This window comes from Gastrolobium bilobum, unplaced genomic scaffold (assembly GCF_033153095.1).
Source record: "Gastrolobium bilobum isolate Gb01-03AN ecotype WA unplaced genomic scaffold, APGP_CSIRO_Gbil_v1 utg34599, whole genome shotgun sequence".
NCBI classification, from domain to species: Eukaryota; Viridiplantae; Streptophyta; class Magnoliopsida; order Fabales; family Fabaceae; genus Gastrolobium; species Gastrolobium bilobum.
The window spans coordinates 201,446-226,304 of NW_026897329.1; the positions used below are offsets into that span (position 1 = coordinate 201,446).

The 24,859-nt window shown below is 36.1% G+C and overlaps 2 protein-coding genes and 1 long non-coding RNA gene across 5 annotated transcripts; 2 read left to right on the forward strand and 1 right to left on the reverse strand.

Annotated features, from left to right (window-relative positions):
- The first annotated feature begins 694 nt into the window (after positions 1 to 694).
- On the forward strand, positions 695 to 4,122 carry LOC133306034 (protein PHR1-LIKE 3-like). 3 transcript variants are annotated; one of them, XM_061506304.1, is made up of 6 exons: positions 695 to 1,076; positions 2,476 to 2,552; positions 2,657 to 2,711; positions 2,971 to 3,049; positions 3,147 to 3,216; positions 3,437 to 4,122. In XM_061506304.1, exons 1-6 carry the CDS (start codon positions 884 to 886, stop codon positions 3,896 to 3,898), a joined length of 936 nt encoding a protein of 311 aa, XP_061362288.1. In that variant the 5' UTR covers positions 695 to 883; the 3' UTR covers positions 3,899 to 4,122. The 3 variants fall into 3 exon arrangements, with proteins under 3 accessions (XP_061362288.1, XP_061362289.1, XP_061362290.1); XM_061506305.1 differs by having other exon boundaries at positions 2,980 to 3,049; XM_061506306.1 differs by lacking the exon at positions 695 to 1,076 and adding an exon at positions 1,874 to 1,996.
- Positions 4,123 to 7,152: 3,030 nt separating this feature from the next.
- On the reverse strand, positions 7,153 to 8,190 carry LOC133306041 (uncharacterized). The gene is made up of 3 exons (XR_009750836.1): positions 7,911 to 8,190; positions 7,664 to 7,817; positions 7,153 to 7,492 (listed from the first exon to the last, which is right to left on the reverse strand). It is a non-coding gene; the product is annotated as an uncharacterized LOC133306041 (long non-coding RNA).
- A 4,369-nt stretch (positions 8,191 to 12,559) lies between these two features.
- On the forward strand, positions 12,560 to 13,345 carry LOC133306024 (uncharacterized). Its single transcript, XM_061506288.1, has one exon. It carries the CDS (start codon positions 12,560 to 12,562, stop codon positions 13,343 to 13,345), a length of 786 nt encoding a protein of 261 aa, XP_061362272.1.
- Positions 13,346 to 24,859: the final 11,514 nt, after the last annotated feature.

The following is a 24,859-nucleotide window of genomic DNA, read 5'->3' on the forward strand; positions in this document are numbered from 1 at the left end:
TTAAATGTAAAAATCATAATTTTAAAAATTAAAATTTTCGGATAATTTTTTTTTTTTCTACCAAATAGCCCTTAGTGGCTCGAGATTCGAGTGGACTCCTGCCATAGTCTACAATGTGTAAACGGCAAAGACGTGGATGTGTCTGGCTGTAAGGCACAAAGCCCTTGATGAGCCCATAAGAAAGAACCTTGATTATGGACACAAACAAAAAACAAAAAACAATTTTAGAAATTGAATTTAATAAAAGAATGAGTTGAATAATCAGAACCCCTAAAGCCCATGGATAAAATGAGTGGAGGGAAACATGGAGCGGCAAATCAATGCCACCGAATTTTATTTTAATTTTTTAATTTTTATTTATTAATAGATTAATATTTATCATGTTTTAAGAATTAATTATATTTTTATATATATAAAAATATATGAAACTTATAAAAAATCATATAAAAAAAAGAAGAGAGAATTTTTTTTTTTTGACCTTGTAGGCTTTTAACAAGTACAAGAATTAAAAATATATCCTATAATATAAAAAAATTATTATTTCTAACTTAAAAAAAATTAAAAGAAAAATAAAAATAAAAGGAAAAGTAGCAGAAAGTGACAAAATCCCAGTAAAGCGTGACAGTGACAGCTCCATATGCTACCTCTGCCCACCCATCTCTTCCCCAAACCAAAGTCTTGTGCTTTTCAGATACCCATTTGTTCATTTGCCCCACTCTCCCTTTCTGCTTCATCTTCTTCCTCTCTCACCAAATGGGTCATCTCGATCTGCTTCCATTTTTGCTATAACCCCAAGGTTCTTTTTTTTTTTTTTTTTTTCTGTTGGGTTCTTTCGGTGGAGTGTTCTGGGGTTTGAAGAAGAAGAAGAAGTAAAAATACGAGGATGTTTTCTAGATTGATACATCCCCATGAAGGGACTGTTGTTGGGCAGGAAGACATGCAGGGTGGTTCGAATCATAGTCACCTCGGAGACCCGTGTCTTGTTTTGACTTCTGATCCAAAACCTCGCCTTCGTTGGACCTCTGACCTTCATGAACGTTTTGTTGATGCTGTCACTCAACTTGGGGGTCCTAGTAGTGAGTAATTTGTGTCTTATGCCATTACTTTTTGCACTTTTGCTTCTTGTTTAAGTCATTCAAATTTGACACTGTTATGTTTGCAATTGTGTCCTCTTGGTGTAAAGTGGGTGCATCATCATACCTTGGCTGTGATAGTGATGCACCCCATTCTGTGAAGTTTATTAATTTGTGTATATGCAATCACTTTTGCCTTATTAGTTTGATGCTGATAGGAAGCTGTTCTGAGCTGTTGGGATTCATACAGAAGTTTTAGTTTTTGTTTAATGGATGGAAATTATGGAAGCAAGGAAATTTGTTTGGAATTGCAGTTCTGGGTGGATTTTCCTTGGGCTTAATTTCCAAGTAATTTGTAATCATATATGTAATTGTGGCCTGAAAGAAACAAATTCAGTGTGCCTTAGACTGTGGCGCAACTGTAAGCGCTCGTTATTTTCATCCAAAAAAGTAAAAAAAAGAAAAACTATAAGCGCTCAATTTGAGTCCATTGTAAGCAAGCTCTAATTATTTTATGTATTTCATCTTAACAAGGTGAAATTCATCTTTTTTTTGTAATAGTCAATGTTTTAGAAATCACTAGTTAATAAAGCATATAGAAGGACTCAACATGATTAGAAGTTTCACACTAGGGTGTTAAACTTATTATGAAGCTTTTATTATTATGAAGCTCTTCTGCTTGTGTCTTCAGTTTTATGTTTGTCTGTTGGTTTGCATCATTCTAGTAGTTTGTCACCGTACTAGTTCTGTATGTTTTACAGTATATGCATACTCTCCACAAACTTGTTACGGTGTTTTTTGTAATGTAATATTCTTTTGGAAAGAAAACTGACTTGGTCAAGGGTTCAAAAATGCTGATTAGCATTTACTTAGCACAATGCCATGATCCAGGAATGAGGGGCGCAGAAAACTTTCAGTAAATGGTACCTCAACCTTTTAAATTTTGGTGTTAGAGAAATGTTCTTCATGTGTATTCCTTTAGAAATTTTTTTAAGATGACGGGGATTTTATCATGGGGATTTAGTCCTCTTATTTTTCTTGATTCATTTTTTTGTGTTTAACTATCGCTTTTGGCTCATATGATGATTTTATGCTTTTAAAGGTGGTATAAACATCAATGTTGAGTTGTAGTAATTTGAAAGCATTAAAGACCATAAACAAAAGTAGAAAAGCCAAAAATTAGAAATTTAGCAGCATTTATTCTTCTCACTTTGTAGTTGGGGGTTGTGTTATGATTTGTGAATATTTCCTAAGAAATCTTATAAAAATAAGTAATATCATTATGTGAGAAATATCTAGCTCTACCTCGAATTATTAGGCTATCCTCCTCATTCAACTGTTCTAACTGGGGTTTCTATTGGTCTTCTTCTCACAATTTTATTATTAAAATTATTAATTGCAGAAGCCACACCAAAAGCAATCATGAGGACTATGAATGTGAAGGGTTTAACACTCTATCATTTAAAGAGTCATCTTCAGGTTCATCTGCATATCATTGTTGTAACACTCAGTTATAGAATCTTTGGTGAATGTGAAACTTTATGATAATTTTCTATTTTATACTATTATTTGATGTATTGCAGAAGTACAGACTTGGTAAGCAATCAGGAAAAGATTCTGACGAGGGATGCAAAGATGGTAGGTTTGTCTCTCTGTACTTTCGAATTATATGCTATCCATCTGAATGTTTTAATGTGAAATTTTCCAATTATATATCAGTGTCCTTTTCTATAGATCAATTACTTGTATCTCTGTTCCCTTGCTCAATGAAAGGTTGACGTAGAACCTCCATCTCTACGAAACAAGGGCAGAATCATACATTAGCAATATTGTTTATAATATAAACTTTTTTGGTTATAGTCTAAACTTAAACTCACATATTGAACATTTATGGAAGGAATATCAGCTTCATATCCACTAGAAAACCCTGGTACTGATAACTCATCTCCAAGGTTACCAGCTTCTGATGCAAATGAGTAAGAATTTCACGGTTTCTTGAGAATCAATTTATTCCTGCTTGGATGTCTGAATGGTTCTAGATTACCAAATTGAGAGTTTCAATGTCATGTATAGGGGTCATGAAGTCAAGGAGGCACTAAGAGAACAGATGGAAGTGCAAAGCAAACTACATTTACTAGTGGAGGTAAATTTCCTTTTCATGGTGCAAAGTGTATTATTATTTTGGATATTAAATTTAGACCATTTTGATTGGTATTGTAAGTATAGTTGCATGATGATGATTAGATGCTTTCTTTTTTTTTCTTCTTAAATGTCATCAACTAAATAATATTTGAGAATAATTATCTTTATTTCTTATAAATGTACCCTAACGCTTACTATTTTTAAGAATTATGGTACTGCAGGCAGAGAAGCATTTGCAAATTCGCCAGGATGCAGAGCGGAGATATATGGCCATGCTTGAGAGAGCTTGTAAGATGTTGGCGGATCAATTTATTGGTGATACAATTATAGACACAGACAACCAAAAATTTCAAGGACTGGAAAGTAAAGCATCAAGAAGTTTGTTAGTTGATCCTCTTGGCTGTTGCCCCCTACCATATACTGAGGTTGGTGGAATGCATGTTTCAGAAGTACCACCTATTTTCCAGCCTCAAGGGGCTGATTGTTCCACCGAAAGTTGCCTAACATCACTTGAAAGTCTCGGAGGGTTGACATTGGAAGGATCTCCTGGCGGGTCAAAGAAGAGGATACTCAGCTTGGACTCAATGGTAGCACCTTTGTTCTGGAGTGAAACCAACATGAGAACTCAAGGCATCCATTTAACCCAGGTCCATCCTCAAGGAATAACTAGGTATGGCATGTAGGTAGATAAGGTTAAACCCGATAGTTCCTCATGACATGATAAAGAGAGGAGACATTATGCTTCATTCGTATCGTGGTTTTTAGGATTAAGTACTGAAATTCTTATCTGTTCTTGTCTAAGAAGTTGGTGAGAACAGAGCTGGAATCAACTGGTCTCGTTGTGTAAATTGAAAATACTGTGTCTTAACTTGCAACATTACAAAAAGCTGGCGCTGACCATTTATTATCGTTGCCTTGTTTTTTACTGGATCCTTAATCGCCTACCACTCTGATTTATATGAGTAGTTTCAGTATTTCGGTGACTTTTTCTCCCTCTTTCTAATTATTGACGCTTACTAAGTTTTGAGAATTAGTGTTCTTTTATAGTTCTACATTTGTATTTAGAGCCCATTTTCCCTCTGTGTGCGTATTGGTCTTGCATTGATATGTTGTCATTAGGAAAGATTGTAAGGTCGTGTAACAAGTTGCATAAACAAGATTAAAAAAATAGAATCGGGTTATAATTTATTGCGTGAAAAATAGACTGGTTATAATGTTGTATTATTTGGATTATTGATCGGCTTAATGGGTGGTTAGCAAGTGTAGGTCTATACTTTATGTATTGGTATATGGTAGTCTCCTCTCGACATGCACCATTTATGAGAGTGGAATCAAAGTTTCTGACTTTTCCCATTGATAGCTACTTGTTATAGCTAGTTGGAGAGTGAAATCAGCCCAGTTGTTCATTCAACTCAAGTATCTAATCATCAAACATTAGTGCTAACCAAAAAAAAAAAAAAAAAACCACCAAACGAGAATTACTTTGTCCTAATCAAACATTAGTGCTAGCAGATTTAAAATAAGATAAAAACAAGCACTTCACGTCTTGAAGAATCTCCTATAACTCTAAGAATGTATCTACTTTCTTCCTCCTGCTGATCCAACACGCAACTGGCAAACCAATCTGCACAATATTCAAACAGAGTAAAGTTTCGCATGCGGTGTTATTAAATTGTCTGGTAGAAATCAAGCAAACTGTCATATGGTGTGCATGACTCACGGCTTGTTAAAATAAATTTGTGTTGTCATTTTCAAGTTTTTATCTTAAAAATGCTTTCAAAAAGGAGAACCAGCCTTAATCCTACTCGTGCCTCTATGTGATTGTGTGGCCATTGAAATAAAAAATTACAGCTTATATAAAAAAACTTAAAAAATAAAAAAAGCAAGGAGTAGGTGATTTGAATGAGATAGCGTTGTTATTTAAGAGAGAGAGAGAGAGAGAAAAAATTTCGTAGCTGAATTATTTATTAATTGAAATAACTAAAATGGAATTGGAGAAAAAGTCACTAGATATCTCACCTATCTCTTTTCTGTTCTTTTTGTGTTATCTTATTTCACAGTTAAGTGAAGGTCAGACCTCCGAAAAAGGTGAAAGAATATAAATTTAATAACTCGTCTAGAAAGTAATATCTCATCTCCACAACAAACAAACAAAAAAACATATATAGGGAGTCTATATAAATGTGAAAAACCTTATTTTTCAAAACACAATCAAGGAAAATAATATATCCCAATACAAATTTAAATAAGTTGTCCAGAAAGTTTACTTTAATGTGATCAAGAAATAATTTTTCAACTTCATAGCCTTCAATGAAGAACTAAACTTACCATCCAGTTTAAATTGCATGCTAAGCATTTGAGTTGATGAAGTTTGTTGGAATCCCTTCGGAACAATTTTTTACGGAAAGATTGTTGCTCACTGACAAACATATTTTGGATAGTTAAACCACTACATGTCATCTGAAAGTAAAGAAAGCAAATATACAAAGTGAGGCAACTCACCATGCAATGACGAAATTCTACTGAGAATTATCTTTGAAGACTTCACAATTGGGTGGAATCCTATGCTTGTCCGTATTGATTTCCATTGGCATATTTGTTAACTTAAACTCAAGAAGACTGCTAACATTCTTTAGTCCATGAGGAAGCATTTTCAGGCGCAAACACGATCTGATTTCCAGTTGTGTGAGGCAGGGGAGTGCTTTTTCTTCTATTTTCCAATCCTCTAATTGCTCTAGCACCCAAAATTTTAAGACATGAAGCTCAGGAAAGCCTTGAGATTCGCAAACCAAAGTTTGTATACCGGGGGTCTCGGAACCACGCCAATCTTCGGTGGAGTATTTCTGGCCCGATCTTGAGCCTTCGCACATTTGTATACCGGGGGGCCGGTCATAAGAGATACTGGGGGTCGGAACCGCGCCAGTCTTCAAGGGAGTATTTCCGCCCGGTCATGAGCCTTCGCACATTTGTATACCGGGGGCCCGGTCTGGAGAGATACCAGGGATGAGAGCCATCCCGGCCTTCATTGTGGGTTTGTAGTAGACACTCTATAACTATGAGGGCAGCAAATTCACAAGCGGACTGTGTGTCCATTAATCGTTAGGCAGCTCATATGAAATTTATAATCAAATACGATATAGAAACAAAAGGAATCATATATGTGACGAGATGTTACTGCCGTATGTTAAAAACAAAACCTGATAGTGTGAGTCTCGCTGGATACTTTGGTGTGTAGATATTGGTTAGACAACTTTTACTATGTTGATGAATGTTGGTCTTCCTGTTGGGCGAGTGCAAAGTAGCATGAGAGGCTAGTCTTCCTGTTGGCCGGGCGGAAGGTAGCGTGAAGAGCTGATCTTCCTGTTGAGCGAGCGGAAGATAGACCCCACCATTATTGTATAATGGGGCCCATGAGAGATTGAAGTTTTGAATTGTAAAGTTGCTTTGCTACGGAGGAACTTCAAGACAAAAAATTAAAGTGGCACCAAAAAATTACTTTACGTGGCGGCCACTAGTACTTTAGCTATTAATGCAATTAAGCCAATAAGCTTCAAGTGATATCAAAAGTTTTTGCTAAAAGTTGTCTTCAACTATGCATATTGAATTCCACTTCCTTTTGTGTGGGTCCTGTAACATCCTCGTCCCGAGCCGATTCAGTTAATACATATATCATATTAAACAGAAACAACAGAAGACTTAACTTATGAAAATACGAGCTAATTTTTCTTTTTCCTTTTATCATTTTCACATGATATACAATATTGCATACTTCCTCAAGTTTACTTTTTATTTGACGGATACGAAAATCGGACAGAATAACATCTGTAAATCGGACAAACGGGGATTTAAAATCCCGCTCTCAAGATATCCTGATAGACAGTTTATATAATCTATAATTACAGAATATCATATATCCATCACAAGTCACATACCCATCCAAGAGCTCATATATAACTTGGCTCCGTGCCACTACGTCTAACAGCATGCATAACCAACATGTAGACATATAACTGAATACTACATTATAATATAGACATGCCTGAATACACAAATGCACATGCATCAAAGCAGAAAACATGTACAAAATATATACAGGCTATATACAAAATAAAGGATCAGACATCATGATCCTCAAAATAATCGAATACGAAACAACAGAAATATACTCCAAAATAGCAGTAGCCTACAACTGCTCAAAAAAAAATCTGGTCCGTCGTAGCACCTCTAGCCACGGGTCGTGTCCCTGCCTCGTGAGGGCTCACCTGGAATCTGTACACCTGAAATGATGCCCCCAAACAGGGTGAGATAACAAATCTAAATAAGCTCCAGGTTTATAGAGAATTCTCCATACCCTGGGCCCACTCCTGCATATACAGAGTATATCAGGCACCATATAACAAATATCATAACTGAACAAGGCACATATACATATCTTATCAGAGACGTACGCGTTCATTCCCAAGGGTAGACCCCAAGCGAAAGTCAGTGCACGTGTTCCCATAGGAGACTGTACACCTGAAATGATGCCCCCAAACGGGGTGAGATAACAAATCTAAATAAGCTCCAGGTTTATAGAGAATTCTCCATACCCTGGGCCCACTCCTGCATAAAAGTCAGATACAGAGTATATCAGGCATCATATAACAAATATCATAACTGAACAAGGCACATATACATATCTTATCAGAGACGTACGCGTTCATTCCCAAGGGTGGACCCCAAGCGAAAGTCAGTGCACGTGTTCCCATAGGAAGACCCCAAGCGGAACCAAAAACATGTCAGAGGTGTACATCGTCAGTCCCGAGGGAGGACCCCAAGCAGAATTATATCATTACAGAATTATATCAGAACAAAACATATTATATTATCATATAACTCTATATGAATACACCTATACAAAGTATCAAATACAATCATACAATCCAACCATACTCCACTAACCATGGTGGAGCACACAAGTAGGAAAAGACTCCATAAACATAGAGTTTACCTCTTGAAGCTCCAATTTGCATACTTGTAGTGCAAGTTACTTATCTAGCTCCAAAGGAATCCAAAGACTCTCAGTCCCTAGGAACACCTAGAGAAAGAATCCAAAACAAAATTCAATAAAATGCTACAATGCCATGTAATTACAAGACGGGCACTTATTGTTTATTTTCATTTCTTCACAATTATGCCAATCCACAAGTCAAGACCGTAATTTCTTAAACTTATTTGTTAGATCATTTGTCATTAAATTTTTGCGATATCCGATTTTTTTTTTATCTTAGTACTTTCTAAAAAAAATAAAGAATAACAATTTTATTTATAGATAAATGTTATCTATATATGGAGATAAATGAGTTCCTAAAGAATGTTTGACAAATATTAGTATACATTTAAGATTGAGACTCAAAAAAATTAAAAGAAGTGCGAAATAAAATAAAATAATATTAGAAAAATTCATAAAATATAATTTATTTTTTAATTTTAATTAATTTTTTTTAATTGGATGGGTTGACCCGCCAACCCACCATAAAACCGGGTGGGCTCATTTCTCCAGTCCATATTTAATGGCGGGCCAACCCGCCCCGCCCCGTTTTTGGCGGGTTGGTGGCGGGTCGGGGCGGGCCAACCCAAATTGCTACCCTTAGTTGAAAAGCTTAGTGTTGGTCTTCTTAAGGTTCTTCACAAAGTGAAACTTTGGGTCTTTAACTTTTCTTTTCCTGCAACAAGTACTCACGTTCTTTCTTCGTTCTTTGGTAGATCTGGATTCTTCTGATTCTTTTCTTCTTTTCTGGTCTTCTTTCTCTTTTTGTAGATCTGGTACGGTTCTGGTCTCCATTCTCTTCTTTTTTGTAGATGTGGATTTTAAGGCTTCTCTAGTAGCAAAAAGGAGAGGGCTTCGACCCTACACTTGTGGTTGAGAAGATAGTTGCAGAGCAAGTAGATGCAGAAAGCTTTTTTCGCATTCGGGTGGTAATAGGAATTTATGGTTCTCACAGACGGCGCCAATGTACAGATGGTGGTACATAAATGTGTCTCATGAAGGGTGAAGTATGTTAATATAGGGGTGCTCATAGTGATAATACTAGAGACCAAAGCACTATAGAGGCTTCCCATGATGTCCAAAAAGAGGGGTGTGTCTATGACCAAGATGGCTCTATAGAGAGACAGAGTAACAACATAGGTAGAGAGTGAAGAAGAAAATTCTCCCCCCTCCATGTGTGAGGGCGTATTTAGAGAGGATCCCTCTCCAGCATGGGGAGCGAACTGGTCAGTCCCATGAGCTGTCTCATTAAGTTGTATCTTGTCCTGAGACAAGACATGCTGCCCATTGTTAATGTACAGGAGCAGCAGTGCAAGGAAAGGGGATGTCCCGATGATGAGCTTCTATGGCTTGCCATGGATACTCTTTAAAAGGTTTTAGATTATGGGCTTAGTGATATGAGGTCCAATCTTACTAGACCTAAGCGAGTATCCATAACAATATGAAATATAGATTATTTCGAAGAGGCATGCGTTAAAAAATTCAATTATTATTTCTATCTAGTTGTCATGTAGCAATTTGGCAAATGAAATGCAAATGTCATTCCCATCGCATAGAATTCCCTCCTGAAACCTCAAATCAAAATTCTGATTCGATAAACCCAGTCACTGACACTTGCTTCTTCCTTTCTCCAAACAAACGTACAATATTATAAAGTCTATAAAAACTCATGTCATTTTGAGGTTTATTCTGAACTGTTGATTGAAGAAATAATGTTAATAGGGGAATGTTATATTTACAAATTTTTTATTTACAAACTCTTATAAATTATATTATGTTTGACCAGTTATACTTCAATCAAGAGTATATGACTAGTCAAACTTAATGTAGTTTGTAAGAAAAAAATTTGTCAATATAATCCTCCCCGTGTTAATAAAATAATAGATGATAGCACAAAGGAGGATAATAAAAGAAAAGAATTTTTTGTACGTTTGAAAAAAGAAAATAATTTATTGGGAGAAAGTTTTAAATTCTTTTTTTATTCTAAAAAAAAAAAGAATTTAAAACTTCCTCCCGATAAATTATTTAATTATTTTTGGTGTTGAATTAATTAAGTTTGATTATCCAACGATTTTAAAAAAGAAAAGAATGTAAAACTTTTATTCGAGCGGGCATAATCAGTTAGGTGAGTCTTTGTCTTGCTCTGTCTACTTATATGCAGTTACACTCTTTTATCTAATTTTTGTATACACCACCCTTGTTGTAACACTGCAACCATGCAAGTATCAGAAAGCATGTAAGTATCAAAAAACATGCTATCACACACTGCAACAAGACTTAAAAGGAAGCAAGCACAAAAAGTTTACCATAAAACAAAAAATGCAAGCACCATAACGTAACAGAATTTTATCCATCGTACCCCACTCCAATAACAGAAATTTAGTACCACTGCTCCCTGCTCCAACAACACTGCAACGGCATGCGTTGGAATTACATTACATTACAGGAAAAAGCAAAACATATTTCAAGCCATAGTACAAACCTTCTTCAGCGAATTAAGCAGAGTAAGTATACCTGAGAAGTGAGATCAAATATTTGCAATCACTCGATACAAGGAGACTGACTAGCTGAAGTGCTCCAAGCAGAGTAAGCAAACCTGAGACTAGCTGAAGTGCCGCTATAATTTCAACACAACTCTCTGTTATACAAAGGTAAGACTTCCTGGCAAACAGATTTTAATTGTAAATGGAAATGCTAAAACTTGTATCTATCTGAGTAGCTGCTACTGTTAGTTACTTACGGAGCGATTAATTCATAAAGCTTTATATCAAGATATACTTCAAATTAAATTAGAATTTTTCTTTAAAATAGTTCTCCCATTAGAAATTCAAACATTTTTCTTTATGTCTCAGCTGGTTTACAGACATTATATGATTCAAATCATTTTGTGTAGCCATTCGTTATTTTCTGGGTGCTTTGTTTACATATATGATTGGCTGGGTTCCCCGTTTTGAACAGAGATCGAGCATTCTTCTTCTTATTTATTGTTATTTTGATTTTAAGGAATATTCAGTTCACACTTTGCCCTAATTCCTAGATTTTTATTTTTTTTCAAAAGCAGGGTAAGCATGGTTGGAATACCTTGAGATCAGATACTTACTATCACTTATTGAAAGCAGACTAGCTGAAGTGCTGTTATAATTTGAACAAGATTCTATTATACTAAGGTAAGACTTCCCGGCAAGCAGAATTTATTTGGAAATGGAACTAAAACTTGTATCTGAGTGCGGATGTTAGTTACTTATGGAGCGACTAATTCATATATGTTTATATCAAGCTGTGCTTTAAATTAAATCAATAGTAATTACATCAAATAACTTCCCCCATTAAAAATTCAAACATTTTTTCTTTATGTTTCACCCCGGTTTACAAACATTATATAAATCAAATCATTTGTATCCGTTGCTTGCTAGGTGCTTTGTTTGCATATATAATGGGCTGTGTTCCACATTTCGCACAAAGACCAAGCATTCCTCAGTGATCTATAATGAAATCCTGAAGAAAGGAAGGGGGCACGTGATCAGTATTCCTCACAACCGGACAGGTAGTGTAACTTTAATTCTTACATGATACCATATATTTCTCCACGCTCTCATAGATCAACTTGCATATTTCTCCATTTCCAGTATACAGAGTTCCCTAGATCAACTTCAACCTCGCCAAATTTCTGATTCCATATAGCTACTCATCTGTTCCCACAAACTTGACTTTCTGTCAACAACATCTCGTAAGGTATGTCTCATTTCTCTGCTGCACCCACACACCCCCTCATCTAATCACACACGTTCACTTTCTTCTTCACACGAGACTTTACTTTTTCTCATTTCTCCATTTCCAGTATATAGAGTTCATTCGCTCAACCTCAACCTTGCCAAATTTCTGATTCCATATATCCACTCACTGCTAAGGGCTCATAAACCTTCTGCCTTTTTCTCAACATTGTCCCTTAAAATATATCTCATTTTTCTGTTGCACTCACACTCCCTCATCTAGTCACACAACCCCCTCATCTAATCACACACGTTCACTTTCTTCTTCACACGAGACTTTACTTTTTCTCATTTCTCCATTTCCAGTATATAGAGTTCATTCGCTCAACCTCAACCTTGCCAAATTTCTGATTCCATATATCCACTCACTCACACTCACTGCTAAAGGCTCATAAACCTTCTGCCTTTTTCTCAACATTGTCCCTTAAAATATATCTCATTTTTCTGTTGCACTCACACTCCCTCATCTAGTCACACACGTTCAAGAGACTTTATTTTTTCTCATTTTATCCCAAAATTTTAGGAGATATATTCTAAGACAAACCATGACGGCTAATGTTATCCCTGTTCTAACAAAAGCATGGAATGTATTGGGAATTCGGATTTTGGTGTCCGTAAGTCTCTTATTGCAAATAGTCCTTCTATCTCGTGGCAACAGAAGGAGGTATATAACTAGTAGACTGACACAGTTTTTTATCTGGTTCAACTATCTGTCAGCAGATAGTGTTGCAAATTTTGCACTGGGCATTCTTTTCTCGGACAACAAAAATCCATCACTACACCCCAACTTCATATTTATGGCGAACTGGGCACCCTTCCTTCTTTTGAATCTTGGTGGCCCTGATACAATCACCTCCTACTCTCTTGAGGATAATGAATTATGGCTACGACATTTGCTTGTGTCAATCTATCACCTAGTAGCAATAGTTTTCGTGGTTTTCAAGTCATGGAATGGCAGCCACCTTAACTACGTTGCCATTCCAGTTCTCGTTGCAGGAATAATCAAATATGGTGAGAGGACTTGGTCATTGAGGTTGGCAAGCCGCAAAAAATTCAGAGAATCCAGTCTCCCAGACCTAGGATCTGATTATGTTGAATTCTTGAATAACTACAGTATAAGACAAGCTGAAGGGAATATTATTTTCGTAGGGGAAGTGATTGAAACTACTCCCACAGTATTGGATCATTCTCAAAGGGCAATAGCCAATAGTTGTATCCCAGAAGCTTCTTTTCTACACGACGGATTCCATTTTTTTAAGATTTTCAAGTGTCTATTTGTTGATCTCATACTTAGTTTTGAAGATCACAAAAACAACCAAGTTTTCTTTTAGAATAAATCTTGGGGTTATGCTTTTCAAGTGATCGAGATTGAGCTTGAATTGATGAATGATTTACTATACACGAAGGCAATGCTGACTTACTCTCGCCTTGGCATTTTCCTCAAATCCGTGATCTTTTTTTGCACACTTTCTGCACTTCTGACCTTTTGTTTTGTGATAGATAAAGGACACATGAATAATTACCATATCTATACTTTTGTGCTCTTCGGTGTTACTATTTCGCTTGAGATTTGTGTTGTTATTATTTTACTCTGTTCAAGTCGGGGAATGTTTTGGTTAAGCAAGCAGAAGAATTGGAGAGTCAATTTTCTCTACAAGTTCATATCATGGTTTCAGAGAAATTGTAAACTCTCACATGCTAAGAAATGGTCTAATCGTATGTCACAATTCAATCCCATGAGTTTTGCCTTGAAAGATGAGCCGATCAAATGCATCAAAATTCAAAAATTCCTTGGCATCTATAAGTATTTTGCGGAATTTTACTACCAATAGACAACAACTGTACCTGCAGAATTGAAAACACTCATTTTTTATCAGCTTAATTTGAAATCTCACGAAGCATTGGATGTTGAAGCATGTAAGGTATTATGCACCCACAGGTCCTTGACAAGTGGAACTGTTCTGTTGTTGATTGGAGCGTCAAGGTAGAGTTTGATGAAAGCATTTTGCTTTGGCATATTGCTACAGATCTTTGCTATCATTCGGATACATCTGACAACTCAAGTTGGGTCGAAACCCAAAGTTGTATAACAAGCAAATTGTTGTCAAATTATATGTTACATCTCTTTGTTGCGTGTCCTTTTATGTTGCCCAGTGGGATAAGGCAAATTATATTTGAAGAAACATGTGCTAAAGTGTGTGGCCTTTTAGAAGTAAACAAAAATCAAGCTTGTGAGACAATACTTCAAGTGGATACAGAAATTCCACCATCTGTGATTCAAGGAGGCAGAAGCAAGTCTGTCTTGTTAGATGCATGCAGTGTAACATCCCGGTGGCTGGCGAAGACGGGGAGTGATCGCCTGTGCAAAGGGGCACGGACAAGGAGCGACTCCTGGCACCTCCTGTGAGTGCATAATACCTTACATGCTTCAACATCCAATGCTTCGTGAGATTTCAAGTTAAGCTGATAAAAAATGAGTGTTTTCAATTCTGCAGGTACAACTGTTGTCTATTGGTAGTAAAATTCCTCAAAATACTTATAGATGCCAAGGAATTTTTGAATTTTGATGTATTTGATCGGCTCATTTTTCAAGGCAAAACTCATGAGATTGAATTGTGACATACGATTAGACCACCTCTTAGGATATGGGATTTACAATTTCTCGGAAACCATGATATGAACTTGTAGAGAAATTTGACTCGCCAATTCTTTTGCTTGCTTAACCAAAACATTCCCCGACTTGAACAGAGTAAACTAATAACAGCACAAATCTCAAGCGAAATAGTAACACTGGAGAGCACAAAAGTATAGATATGGTAATTATTCATGTGTCCTTTATATATCACAAAACAAAAGGTCAGAAGTGCAGAGAGTGTGCAAAAAAAGCTCACGGATTTGAGGAAAATGCCAAGGCGAGAGTAAGTCAGCATTGCCTTCGTGTATAGTAAATCATACATCAACTCAAGCTCAATCTCGATCACTTGAAAAGCATAACCCCAAGATTTATTCTAAAAGAAAACTTGGTTGTTTTTGTGATCTTGAACTAAGTATGAGATCAACAAATAGACACTTGAAAATCTTAAAAAAATGGAATCCGTCGTGTAGAAAAGAAGCTTTTGGGATACAACTATTGGTTATTGCCCTTTGAGAATGATCCAATACTGTGGGAGTAGTTTTAATCACTTCCCCTACGAAAATAATATCCCCTTCAGTATCCCTTTCAGCTTGTCTTATACTGTAATTATTCAAGAATTCAACATAATCAGATCCTAGGTCTGGGAGACTGAATTCTCTGAATTTTTTGCGGCTTGCCAACCTCAATGACCAAGTCCTCTCACCATATTTGATTATTCCCGCAACGAGAACTGGAATGACAACGTAGTTAAGGTGGCTGCCATTCCATGACTTGAAAACCACGAAAACTATTGCTACTAGGTGATAGATTGACACAAGCAAATGTCGTAGCCATAATTCATTATCCTCAATAGAGTAGGCGGTGATTGTATCAGGGCCACCAAGATGCAAAAGAAGGAAGGGTGCCCAGTTCGCCATAAATATGAAGTTGGGGTTTAGTGATGGATTTTTGATGTCCGAGAAAAGAGTGCCCAACGTCAAAATTTGCAACACTATCTATGACAAATAGTTGAACCAGATAAAAAACTGTGTCAGTCTACCAATTATATACCTCCTTTTGTTGCCACGAAATAGAAGGACTATTTGCAATAAGAGACTTACGGACACCAAAATCCGAATTCCCAATACATTCCATGCTTTTGTTAGAACAGGGATAACATTAGCCGTAATGATTTGTCTTAGAATATATCTCCTAAAATTTTGGGATGAAATGAGAAAAAGTAAAGTCTCTTGAACGTGTGTGACTAGATGAGGGGGTGTGAGTGCAACAGAAAAATGAGATATATTTTACGGGACGATGTTGAGAAAAAGGCAGAAGGTTTATGATTAGATATATGGAATCAGAAATTCGGATATATGGAATCAGAAATTCGGCAAGGTTGAGGTTGAGCTAGGGAACTCTATATACTGGAAATGGAGAAATGGGAAAAAGTAAAGTCTTGTGTGAAGAAGAAAGTGAACGTGTGTGATTAGATGAGGGGGTGTGGGTGCAGTAGAGAAATGAGATATACCTTACGGGATGTTGTTGACAGAAAGTCAGGTTTGTGGGAACAGATAGCGTGTCCCCCGTCCCTTATCAGTGAGTGTGAGTGAGTAGCTATATTGAATGAGAAATTTGGCGAGGTTGAAGTTGAGCTAGGGAACTCTGTATACTGGAAATGGAGAAATATGCAAGGTTGATTTCTCTTTCAGTCAGTGAGATGAGCTTATGAGAGCGTGGAGAAATATGTGGTATCATGTAAGAATTAAAGTTACACTACCTGTCCGGTTGTGAGGAATACTGATCACGTGCCCCCTTTCTTTCTTCAGGATTTCATTATACATCACTGAGGAATGCTTGGTCTCTGTGCAAAATGTGGAACACAACACATTATATAAGGAAACAAAGCACCCAGCCAGAAACGGATGGCTATACAAATGATTTGATTTATATAATGTTTGTAAACCAGGGTGAAACATAAAGAAAAAATGTTTGAATTTCTAATGGGAGAACTATTTTAAAGAAAGCTAACAATGTAATTACTTCTAATTTAATTTGTAAGTATATCTTGATATAAAAAGATATATGAATTAATTGCTCCGTAAGTAACTAACAGTAGCAGCTACTCAGATAGATACATGTTTTAGCATTTCCATACAATTATAATCTGTTTGCCAGGAAGTCTTACCTTCGTACAACAGAGTTGTGCTGAAATTATAACGACACTTCAGCTAGTCTCTTGTAACATGTGATTGCAAATATCAGGTTTGTTTACTCTGCTTGGAGCACTTCATCTGGTCAGTCTCCTTTGTATCGAGTGATTGCAAATATCTGATCTCACTTCTCTTGTAACATGTGATTGCAAATATCAGGTTTGTTTACTCTGTTTGGAGCACTTCAGCTGGTCAGTCTCCTTTGTATCGAGTGATTGCAAATATCTGATCTCACTTCTCAGGCATGCTTACTCTGCTTAATTCGCTGAAGAACGGGGGTACTTACGGGTGTGCATGGAGCGGTTCATAGCCGGTTTTGACAAAATCCAAACCGAATCTGTTTTAAATGGTTTGGTTTTCAAACCGAACCGGTTTTTTTATCCAAACCGGTTTGAAACCGGTTTCAAAACCGGTTTATGGTTCATAACCGGTTTTGATTTAAAATCATTCAAAACCGGTTTTAAATCAAAACCGGTTATGAACCATAAACCGGTTATCAAGTTTAAAACCGTTTTATAATAACTTCAAACCCAATTTTTAATGAACTGTGCTATTCTTTTTGAAATAAAATAAAAGATACCTTTATTATTTTTGTTGACATAAAATAAAATATGTTGTGCCATCATCCAATTTACTTTAGATCCAAGATAAGCTCAAGAAAAATGCTGTCATTTCCATCAAGCTCAAGAAGAGCTGCTCATAATGAGGCTTACAGTAAAGAACACCTTCCATTAAGGAATAGTTGCTCGACTGAAACATAAAGATCATCAACAATAGTCCGAATAAAGTTTAAACTCAAACACACAAATGTTGACTACAAAGGCATTCAACATTACACGATCTATGACAATACAGTGATAAAGTGAACTTTTTACACACTAAAAATCCTTACTTTCAGTATGCTTTGCACCCCATATTCTCTCCATTAATCAGGTCAAAAACAGGAATAACTTAATTTGGGGTAGCATATCTTTGTTTTGTATTCATACTTGGTACCAACAACATGAATAAATACCATTAAGTTAGCTGAGGCAATGAGCCATGCAGATTTTTCAAGTGCCATAAGCACATTATCATCAACATCTCTTCCAAAGGCCTAGTATCCTACAAGTGCAACTGGGAAATAGCATATAGGATTGATGAAATAGGCCCCAACAGCACTTTTCCACATTGGTATCTTTGATGGCTTCTCAAGGGTTAATGGAATTGTAGCTTGAATTTCAAGGACCACAGCATGGCAACTATAAGGGTGACATTTAAATATCTAGCAATGTTCAAATCTAATAATACAGATATACTTTCCAACTACAACTAAAAAGAAAGTGTCTTATCCTACTTGAAGTTAGCTTTTACTCAACCAATTAACAATTCAAATAACACATGAACCAAAATAATAATAACCAAAAACAATATGTTCAACTCTCAGCTCCAAAATGGAGAGCAACAAAATTACTAATATTGTAGTACTAATATGGTTTCCATTCGCAGCTCACCTTGCACTCATTTTTTTTTTCCTTAAAGAATGAGTAAAAATTTTAAATTTCCATTTCTTTCTATTTTTATTCCATCTCTGATTTTCACTTCTCCATACAGCCATTAAGCAGCATAGCAAACTTAAACCTTATAAACATTAAACAGCAACGTTTTCTATCAGAAACAAAGGGAATAACCACACAGTCAGTGAATTAGCAGATAGAGATATCTTAGTTCACTTTAAAAAAATTTGTTCCCAATGAATTTACACTCACAAAATTCACGTGACACACAGGACTCATATATGCACAGATTGGATTTGGCCATAGTCCATGTGCCCTTGTACATGTCAATTAATACAAACTGAAATCTATGAAGGGATGGTTCTGATGTGACCAACGAATAGAATCCTAATGCAATGGTGATCATACCACCATTTCCTAAATATGCATTTATGATTTTCCCAGTACTTTTCCAGGGTGCTCTTCCCAGTACTTTTCCTGTGATATTGCAATATTAGTTATATAAATTAGTTTTCTCAAAGATAGATTCTTCTCATTACTCTAACATGCAGCAGAAAATATTAAAAATCTCAACCACACCAGTAAAAATGATTTTCATCCAAAGACAACAATCATTACTGCATTATGCAAATTGGCAACCAGTAATCAAGTGATTCAAGGAGGTATCATCTTGTTAATTGGCACGTATGTTGCAAGCCCCTATGAAGGAAGGTGGTTTAGGCCTAGGGAACTTGGTTTCCAAGAATATATTCCTTTAGTGGTTAGATGGCTGTGGCATTTTCCTTTGAAACTTCACTCTCTTTGGCACAAAGTGATAAAGAACAACTATGGAATTCATCAGACTGAGTAGGAAACCAAGCTTGGGGTCAATGCTACTCATGCACGAGTCTCAAAGGGTCTAATTCCACCAAATCAATAGATAATTAATAAAACAGAGCTTAGTCATCAAATTAGTGTGCAAGTAGAAGTTGTCATTCTATGTTCATAGATAATTAATAAAAATCATTTTCCAAAATTTATTTTCCAAAATTAATAATTGCTTATGGCTGGAGGCTTTTCTTATATAATCTAAAAAGCCAAAAAAATTAAAAAAATAAAATGATAGAGCACACTTACTGGGGGATATAATAATACTTGTCTTCCTATATTTTTCTTGGTTCATTTTTTTATTTACTTATTTGGGCTAGGAATCATCGTGGTCGGTAGTAGAAGAGAACTACGGACCATGCTTGTTGAAGGGAGATAAAGACACCTTCAGTTACGGAGCAAGGGAAAGCAAAAGACTGGGAAAAAGGGTTTAATCCACTCAAGAAACAAGAGCATTGGACAGAGGGGAAAAGAAAGAAAATGAAGTAAAGCTTGTACCTCTGTTATTTCTCTGATATCGTATCTACCATGGCAATCTCTTGATAGCAAAAGTAATAGATCCAGGAATATCAGCAAAATTAATGAGAAAACTAATCAATCCCCAAGTTATGAACAGAGGATCCAAGACCAACAAAATCACTTAGAAACCCCATAAGAACGTAAATAACATCATGGAGCAAAGAACATACTAAAACAAAACCAACTGAACATCAGAAAGCTAACAAAGAAAGAAGCAAGCAAGTCATTTAAGCATTCAGCGAATTTCTAATCCTGTTGAGTGAGAAGAAACAGAAAAATTACCCAAGTTTTGAAAGAAACCTGTGATCAGCACCACAGAAATGAGCAATTGTGATTGGGATGAATTTTCCCCTCAAAATCAAACTTCTTTGCAGCAAAACAAAACGATGAATCAAAAGAAAAGAAAGAGAAAATACCCACAATAAAGTTACCGAATCAGCAAAGAAGGGTCCTTCAAAGCAAATCCCAAATTTGGTTGGGATTGGGATGAATTTTATGTTGGGTTTGCTCTTTTACTAAAGTCCAAATGGGTTATTAGTATCAGAAGAGTCCAAGGAACCTAGAGCCTAATGAGCTAGGGTTTCTTGGAACCATATAAATAGTACCTTTTAAGTCATCAGCCTCCTAGGTCCTTTTTGGTGAGAAAGAGGCCAGCTCAGAATCTAATCAGTGCCCACACACTTTCCCTTCCTCCTCGAGAGATAGTTTGCAAGATCTGCCACAGTCCAGTTGTTCGTGCTGCGGCGCTGAGGTGAGCTGTTCGTGAAGAGGAATCCTACAAGAGAAGATTCTACACGAGACCTGCGCACCGAGAGGTAATTGTGAAACAAGGATGATTCGGTAAGCATACCAATGTACTAGGTCCTAAGCCGCTTCCGCATAAATCTAAGATTACCTTCAATTGGTATCAGAGCCTTGGCTGTACATTGGTATGTGAATCTAGTTTCACTATTCATGTAATTAGTTTTGCTTCTTGAAATGTGGCACCTAGGGTTCTAGGATTATGGTATGAATCTAGCATGTGTATTTTATAATTCATTTTCATAAAAGTTTAAATTTTAATCGTTAAAAATGCTTTAATCCATGGTTAGGGTCTCTCGTGTATTTCTCGATTTGTAACAAGGAGGCTAATCTCATATGATTAGGTTTCCTCCTTGTTGTTTTTGTTTATTTTTGGAATTTCTGTGTATTTTTCAATATTTTGTAAAAGTTCAAGATCGAGAAATTGCGAGAAAGATGCGCAGTCAGCACTGTCGGAGACTTTTCGAGGACTTACCGATCTCGGAATGGGGCGATCTATATATGGTTGGAAAGAGGACGGAAAGACTAACGCAACGGTGGGTGGATCACCTCCATCGGAGCCTCCACGCGCCTCCACAAGCCGTTGAGAGTGGTCGCCACTCTCCGGCAAAGAATTGGAGAGTGAGGGAGCGTCCGGACACCTTTTTGGGTGGTTCCGGCGGTGGTGCACTCGTCTCTACGTGGCGGTCCTTCCCCTGGAGTTTCATCCTGATTTGACTTCGGGTGACGGCGCGGCAGACCTGACGGCTAGGGTTCCTCTTTCGCGTCCTAGGGTTTCTCGCCAAAGGATTGGGTCTTTGGGCCCATGGAAACCCTAAAGGGGCTTGAGACAGATACTATGGGCTAGGCAAAAGTCGAATTCCAAAGTTGTATTATTTTATTTTATTTTATTTTATTTTCTTTAAAATAGGAAGGCCATGGATTAAAGTAATTATGATTTATTATTTAATACTTTTATTGATTGGTATAAATTATATGATTGATAACATGCTTTATTGCGATAACATGCCATATAGAATAGGTGGTGCCATATTGTTGCATAACTTGTATGATTGCATGAGCATAATAGCTATTATGTCTTCAGCGACTAGTATGATAGTTATTATGGGATTATTTTGATTTTAAATCATCCTAAGAAATTAATTAATAATTATTATGATTTTTATTAAAAATCTAGATTAATAATTGAATTAATTAATTTTGGATAATTAACATCAAGACAAATAATCGTTATGGAAATTATTTTGATTTCAAATTATCCTCATAAATGATAATTATTATGATTGTTGCAATCTAGATTAATAATTAAGTCAGCTATTTGGATGATTTAAATCTAGAAAAATAATTAGAGAAAATTTCCTAAGAGAATTCTTTTATTTTGCGAGTAATTTGTGGGTTTTTTGAAATGGTCATGGAATAACACACGCTGCATACAACATTCATGTATCATGATTGTTTGAAGCACACGCTGACGTAAAGTGACCGGATTTCAGGACCTTAATGCTTTCAAAATTATGTTAAGCTTAGTGCACGTTTATCGGCGCTCTTACTTATATAGTTTTTGAAATCGAACAAAGGATACTCTCAATTAAATAATTCTTGGAAATTAGAAAATGTTGCTTATGTTGAATTTAAGGAGATTTAAATTAAGAGATTAATTTAACCTTTAAGCGCATTATAGGACCATTAATAAAATAATCATGTGAAGTCCCATCGAATAAGCATGATTGGATTTTATTAGATTGGACTTAAATATCAATGGGAGGAGATTTAAATTAAGAAATTAATTTAACCTCCAGGCGCATTGTGGGCCTATCAATAAAATAATCATGTGAGGCCCCAACGGATAAGCATGATTGGATTTTATTGGGTCTTAATAATTTCAAAATTTTAATAAAGTATTGTACGACCCACTAAGTTATTAAAGATAATTTTGAAATTAAACAATGAATTCGACTGGGCTTATGAAAATTCACAAACAAAAATGTTGAATGGGTGAAGGTTTTAAAAATTAATTAATTTTAAAACCTGTGGGCTCCATTTGTGGGTTTATTAGTGAAATGGTTATCGTTGAAGCCCCATCGGATAAGGATAATCAGATTTCACTAGATTAAATCTTAATAATTTCAAAATTTTAGTAAAGTATTGTACGACCCATCGTCGGCAATGCTTAGACACTAAGGATAATTTTGAAATTAAACAATGGTTAATTACATTCAACTTTGGTAAAATTATTAACCCTCCCATCGAGGCTCTGGCAATGGCACTGAAGGCCAAAATAACAATTTTGGTTTTTATAAGTGACTTGCCAATCGTAAGCCTTGTAAAGATAAACTGAAGGATTGTTAACAATAAACAAGAGTAGTTATGAGAATCTACTTGCACTTCGTTTGTTTATTGCATTATTTGTTTGTAATTGTGTGCTTTATATGTTTTTCAGAAAATATCTTAGAAATGATTTTGAGTCGAAAACCTCTAGATGGTACCAACTACGAATAAGTGAAAAATAAAATTTTGATATTGTTCTAAAACATGGAAGCTAAAATTTGTCCTGACAATGCGAGGGCCATAGCAACCTGCAGAGGATACGTCTAAGGAAACTAAGATGCATTTCTCAGATTAGGAAAGGGCAGATACGGTAGTTCGCTGCTATATTATTGTCAGTCTTTCCCAATACTTACAGAAGCAAGTGTACATGATTAAGAGTGAAGTAGAAATGCTTTAGACTCTTAATGACATGTTTGCTGCGTCTAGCAACTCTGCTAGACAGAATGCAGTCGGTGCAGGTTTTGCTAAGAGTCTTGTTAAATCCAAAGGGAAACCCAAGGGTGGTAACAAGAACAAAATGACTTGGTTATCAGTTGTCAAACCAGTTGCTATGAAGAAGCCGCAAGGCAAGTTCTTCAAGTGCAGACTGAAGGGATACTGAAAGAAAAATTTCCCAGAGGTGATGAAAAGAACCAGACATGGGTATATTAAGGCCTGATCAGTGAATGAATCATTGATTCAGAAATCACTGATTATGTTTGTTACTCTTAGCAGTAGTTCAAACATGGTATGCTTGTCAGCAGTGGACAAAAATATTTTAAGCTTGAAAATGGGAACTTGTGTCTGCATTTGCAGTAGGACAAGTTATTTATAAGACTATGGTTTTGTGTGACTGTTTATTTGTTCCAGATTTCAAGAGGAATTCAATTTTTGTTAGTTGTTTTGGTTAAAACATGGTTTGACAATGCAATTGATTCCTCAGTTACATTTCGAAGTTCATCTTCGGCTTGTTTTGTTCTGGTACATTGTTTAAATAGTCTTTATTACCTATGTCCTATACCCTTTTTAAATTTGTTATGTTGAATGGAAAGGATGATGAACAAGAACTTTCACCAAAGAAATAAAAGTTTCAAATGAAACATAACTTTGACCTTTGTGATTGAGTCACATTATCTCAAGTAGGAAACATGTTTTAGTTAAAAGAGGGACTGAAAGTTCAAGAATCTTTTAACTAACAGCTACATGTTAGTCCTATTTGGAAGGTAAAGTGGCCAAGCAATCCTACAAGGGCCAAGAAGGTTTGCGCAACTATTCAACTGGAACTGGTACATACTAAAGTATGTGGACCACTTAGCGTTCAGACCAGAAGAGGTGATGAGTACTTCATTATATGAATGTTTACTCTGGATTTGGACAGATGAACCAAGTGCGCTATAAGTCTAAAGCTTTTGGAAATTTCCAAGAGGTTTAGTCTGAGGCAGAAAAGCATGTAGGTGTTCAAATCAAAAACACTTTGGTCTGACTAAAGTGTTGGCTACCTGTCTGGTAAGTTCAGGTCTTACCTGATTTAAGAGGGGATAGTTTTTGTAATTGTCAACTCTAAGAACACATTAGTTGAATGAAGTTGCAGTATGCAAAAATCAAACATTTCTAGACTTGGTGAAGATCATGCTCATTTATTCATCTTTGTCAATGTTGTTCAAGGGAGATGCCTAAGAGAAGGAAATGTACCTTCTTAACTTGATTCCGTCAAAGTTTGTTGTAAAGACACCTAAAGAATTATGGAAAGGGTGCAAGCCCAGATCAAACCATATTCGGATTTAGGGTGCTACGGCACACGTCCTACAACAACAGTCAAATGAGATGGAATCTTGTATGGAAGAGTGCATATCTTCTAGCTACCCTAAGAGAACTAGGGATGATTTCTTATTTAGTCTTAAGGACAAGATAATCTAAGTGACCACTCACATGATTTTCTTAAAGGAGGACTAGATAAGAAATTATAAGCTCTTAAGTTAGGTTATTCTTGATGAGATTTATCTCAGATCAAGAATTTCCAGAATCTCT